At 35.3% G+C, this 5,614-nt stretch overlaps 1 protein-coding gene across 1 annotated transcript; it reads right to left on the bottom strand.

The window, feature by feature from the left end:
* Positions 1-2,309: 2,309 nt before the first annotated feature.
* LOC148202826 (serine/threonine-protein phosphatase PP1-like) lies at positions 2,310-4,367 on the bottom strand. The gene is made up of 2 exons (XM_088109305.1): positions 3,446-4,367; positions 2,310-3,343 (listed from the first exon to the last, which is right to left on the bottom strand). The coding sequence occupies exons 1-2, from the start codon at positions 3,612-3,614 to the stop codon at positions 2,610-2,612; spliced, it is 903 nt and encodes a 300-aa protein (XP_087965431.1). The 5' UTR covers positions 3,615-4,367; the 3' UTR covers positions 2,310-2,609.
* Between the last annotated feature and the right edge of the window lie 1,247 nt (positions 4,368-5,614).

The following is a 5,614-nucleotide window of genomic DNA, read 5'->3' on the forward strand; positions in this document are numbered from 1 at the left end:
ACACTACCATAAAAGATACTATTTATGTCTGATACTTTTTGTTTTTTTTATGTCTGATAACTTTTTGTTTTTATATGTCCGTTAATAATCTAACATTTATGCAAGTGACGTATATTTACATCAAAAAAATTCTAGACGGAAGTTTACATTAGACCTTATAATACTTCATAAATTTATGATGGGCTTATAATATTTGACGTATATTTTTTAAAAAATAAATAATTTTTTAAAGATATGAGATTGTTTACCTCGTCCTAGTGCTTTATAATCTCTTCTTTTTTTCTTATATAATGTTCTAAAGCTATGAGTATTCGCGAGATAACATTTATTGTACTTAATACCTTACTTCTTTCTCAACCAAAAAATATATATATATAAAATCTTCAAAAACTAAAAACGTTCACATTTTCAAACAAACAAACAATCTTTCATCGAGAACTATGTGATCCTTAATTTTTCATTATGAATGGAGATACGTAAAAGCAAGGTTAGTCCTTATCGGGTTCGCTTCCCAAAAATTCAAATCATTTTCAAAATTTTCCTAAAGAACCATGTAACCCTGATTTCTTATTTTGAATGAGAATATATAGGAACAAGGTCAATCTTTATCGAGCACAAAAAACTAAATCTATCTTTTGTTTCTTTAGATATTTTTCGGAGATAATTAAACATTTTGAAAACCACATCACCTTTGCATATTTAAGTAAGTTTGCGTATTTAAGTAAGGGTACTGCCTTCAGGCAGACACGGTAAGGTACTAATACCTTTTCTACAAGTAATGGACTCTCGAACCTAGAATTCGGTTTTCGCCGACCATGTCTTTCTTTAGAGTTTTGTCATAGTTTTCCAAATTAAACTATGATAACGACTCTAAAATTTCTCTTTTTAAACCTAACTTTTTTTGGTTCGTCGTTTAGTCGTGATTTTAGTTGCGATAGTAGTGATTTTTTTCCCAAAATCTTGGTAAATTTATACTAGATTATCATCATACATTCACAGTTAACAATTATAACTCAAATTTTTTTGAAAAATTGCACCATACAAGTTAAAAATAATAAAGTCGTGTAAGAATTCTAGGAACAAAAATAATTACATTGAACCCTAAATCCTAAAAATAATGACGTTGAAGTTGCCATATGTAAGCACGATTTGAGTTCAAATTCAATTGTACTAAAGTCCTCACATGAAAGGACGACTAGTTCAAATTCAATTGTACTAAAGTTGTTACATGAAAGAAAGACTTTAACTCAAAATCATTTTAAGTGAAGTCAACATACCAATGCACGACTTCAGTTCAACTTTAGTTTTTGGCATAAGCACCACACTTAATTACAACTTCAGTTTAAATTATTTTCAAAGAAGTTGTCACACCCAATAACAACTTTAGTTCAACTTAGTTTTTGACAAAAGTTGCCACATCCATAACAACTTTAGTTGAAATTATTTTTAAAAAAGTTGTCACGTCCAATGATGTCTTTAGTTGAAATTATTTTCAAAGAAATCACCACACCCAATAATGACTTTAATGTGATCTTTTTTTTGAAGAAATTACTAATATCTAGTTCAACTTAGCTTTGGAAGCTGGTGGTGACGACTTCACCTTAACTAAAAATTTAATTACATGATTAAGTAAATATAATTTGATGGAAGTCACCTTTGACTCCTACAATTTTATATTAATGAAAAAGTTTTCTGCTGATTTCACGACTTTATTTTTAAGAGTCACAACTCATTCTTAATTTTCACGATTTTTTTAAACGAAATTGTGGATACGAGGCACAACTTAGCCCTTAGATAATTTTTTAAAAAAGAACCTAAGTAATATGAAAAGCAAATTAACCATGGTAAAAGAAACCTAGTTATAATGAAATATGATAGGTTAACAATTTTTTTTGAAAATAGCTTATGTGTTACTATTTTACTATTTTATTATTTTATTGGTCCGTATATTTAAAATAAATGACGAATTATCACACGTACTATTATAAAAAAGTTATAAAAAAAAAACATTTTTCAGTTATAATATATACCGACTGATGAGTTATTTAGACACATGATAAAGCTGTGGTTTCAAGTCAAAAGAAAGGATTGGGAGTGAGACATTAGATAAAAGCACTGTAATGGTATTATTTGGTCGTTCATTTATCCGAATGCCCCCAAATACAAAGGAAGAAAATAAGCTTGAAAGTAAATACCTTAATATACTGTGAGTCATGCAGATATTAATGACCATGCAGATGATATACAAGAAGTAGAGTGCACCTCAAGTAGTGGAAAGTGCACTGTGAATAGAAAATCTTCTATACAAGTTTCAGAAAAGGATATATAGAAGTCCATAAATAAGAACATGAAATGATACTACTATCTACCACTACTGGTACAGATTACTCGAAGAGGATTACTTCCACGTAAAAGCACTAATCCTAATAAAGTTGTGTGGATAAGAGAACGAAAGCGCGATATATAAGAGAGAGACCGGTGATGTGAAGCCTAGATAGAGGGATATATACAGTGTTTTGTGGGGGTGAAAAATCAAAATTTTGGTGTATGGGGTTGTTTGAAACGATGAATGGATGCAGAAAGTGTCGTGGGATTATGAAGTTGTGTTGTCATGTGAATTTTCCTCGCAAGCCCATGGGTTTGATGATCTGAAAGGAGCAGAGCAAAGTTTCGTCGACGCACATGAGGGCGCCGGCGTTGTTGAACTCGCCGCAATAGTTGGGGGCTGAAAAGATGGTGACGAGCTGCCTGTCGGCGAAGAATTGGTAACCGTCTTCGACCACTTGGTGGGCCCTGCAAATGAGATCGAGATCGTGTTTCTTCAAGAACTCGGCAACCTTATCAGGGCCGAAGGTGTAAGAGACGCCCCTGTCGTTCTCGCCCCAGCCTCGTATGTCGGAGTCAGGATCGGCCCAAAGGAGGTCACACAAGAGACCCTGGTCGGGGACGTCGACAGGCCTTTCTATGGCTTTGATTTGGTCGAGGCTGTCCATGTCCGGGGAAAGGCCGCCGTGCATGCAGAGGATCTTGTCGTCGATGACTGCGGCAACGGGGAGACAGTTGAAGCAGTCTGTGAATATCTTCCAGAGGCGAACGCTGAATCTGCGCTTGCACTCGTCGTAGAAGCCATAGATTCTATTAATAGAGGCACACTCGTGGTTTCCTCGGAGAAGGAAGAAGTTCTCTGGGAATTTGATCTTGTAGGCCAGGAGCAGGCATATTGTCTCCACGCTCTGTTTTCCTCTGTCCACGTAGTCTCCCAGGAATAGATAATTCGAATCCGGCGGAAACCCACCGTACTCGAACAGTCGCAACAGGTCTGGATACTGCCCGTGTATGTCCCCTGAAACAATCAATCAACCAAAAACTCCGTATGATAATCTATTTGAGTCTGTTGAGGAAGAGATTCACATAAATACACGATACTAATAAGATATGGACTCACCACAGACGTTTATGGGAGCCTCCAATTCCAGAAGGTTTGGCTGGCTTAGTAACAGATCTTTGGCCGTGCTGCAAAGGTTCCGAATTTCTGACTCCACCAGTTGAATCCGTTTCCCCCTGTTCTTCCTTACTTCCAAAAGCCTCTCTATAAAACCATCCAATCCTTCCATTACCCTCCGATTCTCTTCTCTTCTATTCTATTCTATTATTTTGTAAGCTTTCTCTTCCCAGGCTCAAACTCATGAATGCCAAAAATATGTTCTTTCACGCCCTCCCACTCATATTGAGCAAACAAATATTCCCAAAACAAACCAATTTTTAGGACAGATATATTTGGGCTCTGGGGAACCACATTTTTCTTTTATCAATTTGACTAATTTCTATGGCTCACAAACTTAGGAGCTAATGGAATGGAGAACAGGCATCCACCCACTCGCTAAAATTAGAAAGCGGGAATCACTTTCTTTTATAGCCTTATTTAGTTAGTTAGTTGGAATACCAAGACAAAAATATTATTAATGTGATAGCAATTTCTTTAGTGTATGGTCCAAATATATTATTTTTCTAACCATATATATATATACATTATTTTCTCAACAAGTTTTTTGTTGTATTATATATAATATTGCATATATATCTTCCTTTGTTTGATGGGCAAGGATACGAGGATTGATGCATGAAGATGGAGGCTATCTTTGTCTTCCAAGAAGTCGATGATATTGTGAAGATTGACTTCCAAGAACGTGTCCAAGAATGCTTCGGAGGATCAACTATAGACATACAAGCAAAAAGTTGGACTACAAAGCATGAGTTTTGCTGCATCAATGTGTCTCCATGAATATTTTTAAGAAGATTTCGAAGGCCACTACTGCAAAACAAATATGGGATATGTTACAACAAACGTATGGGAATGCAGGAAAAACCAAGAAGGTACGTTTGCAATCCCTATGGAGTGGATAAGAGGAAAATTCAGTGCTACAATTGTAATAAATGGGGCCACTATTCGTATGAGTGTTGGCAAGATAGTGGAAACAAAAAAGGAAAGAAGAATGAAGAAACAAATCTGGTGTAGGAGGAAGATGGGTCTGATTCAGACCAAGTCTTGTTGGTGACAACCACAACCAACGATGCAAACTGCAGATCCTGGGATTTAGATACAGTATGCTGAAACCACATGACTGAGAATAGGAACTGGCTGGTTCATCTCAATCTGTGTGTAAAGAATAACGTGAAATTCACAGCTAATAGCACAATTGTGGCTGAAGGCATAGGCAAGGTGTTGATCAAAGAAATGATGGAATCCATGAGTGATGTGTTGTGTGTTCTTACCATGAAGAACAATCTACTAACCTTGGGACATTTTCTGAAAAAGGGCTACACAGTGAACATGTAGGAGAATTGATGGTAGGCTCCTCCTCCAAGTTATATGACTTAAGACTTAAGAGAGGTGGTGAGCCTAAGGATGATATGGTGCATGGAAGCAATGACGGCGGTGGGTATATTTGGCTTGGTTTTGGTGAGCTTATATGGTGATGAGACGTTGTTTGGGTGCTCTCAATGGAGGTTAAGTCAACTCTTAAAGATAGATGGCTAGAGGAAATTTAGAAGGGGTGTTCTAGACTTAAATGAGTAATATGACACAAAATTGACAGAATAACTTTACTCAATTGAAAGGTAAATTTACATGGAAGAGAAACCTCTGTTTATAAGCTTAGTTAATCCTAAAGGTGTTTCTAAATTGTAGAAGCTAAACCTTAATACTCTAACTTAGAGACCAAATTAAAAATCCTTTCCGTTAAGAGGAGAACACATTACCATTACTAATAAAATATTTTTTCTATTGTACAAGTCTCATCAAATAAAATTAAGTTCCCTCCTTGAGTAATGTAATATAGAGGTTAACCTAAGTCAATCTTGTAATATCTCCTTTTATGATGTCACGTGTAATTAATTAACTTAAGAAAAACTGACTTTTGGTACCATCACGAAATAGTGAAAAATTAAAAATTTATTTCATTATTGAGAAAATAATTAGAATCATGTGGAAAATAATAATTAAGTCAATACACAAGTACCAGTTATTGTGTATTATCTTGTATTATTTTTTGTTAGCTTACCCTTACATATTATGGTTGTGGTTTTCGCTGATCGTTTGATATTGTTGGTGTTG

The sequence above is a fragment of the Vigna umbellata genome, chromosome 3 (genome assembly GCF_029865625.1).
Source record: "Vigna umbellata cultivar VRB3 chromosome 3, Vumbellata_1.0, whole genome shotgun sequence".
Lineage (NCBI taxonomy): Eukaryota > Viridiplantae > Streptophyta > Magnoliopsida > Fabales > Fabaceae > Vigna > Vigna umbellata.

Excerpts from the sequence above, each read along its gene's own strand:
- LOC148202826 (XM_088109305.1), bottom strand. The coding sequence starts at position 3,614 with ATGGAAGGATTGGATGGTTTTATAGAGAGGCTTTTGGAAGTAAGGAAG. Across the intron at positions 3,344-3,445 it reads GGCTCCCATAAACGTCTGTG|GGGACATACACGGGCAGTAT; the intron begins GTGAGTCCATAT and ends TGATTGTTTCAG.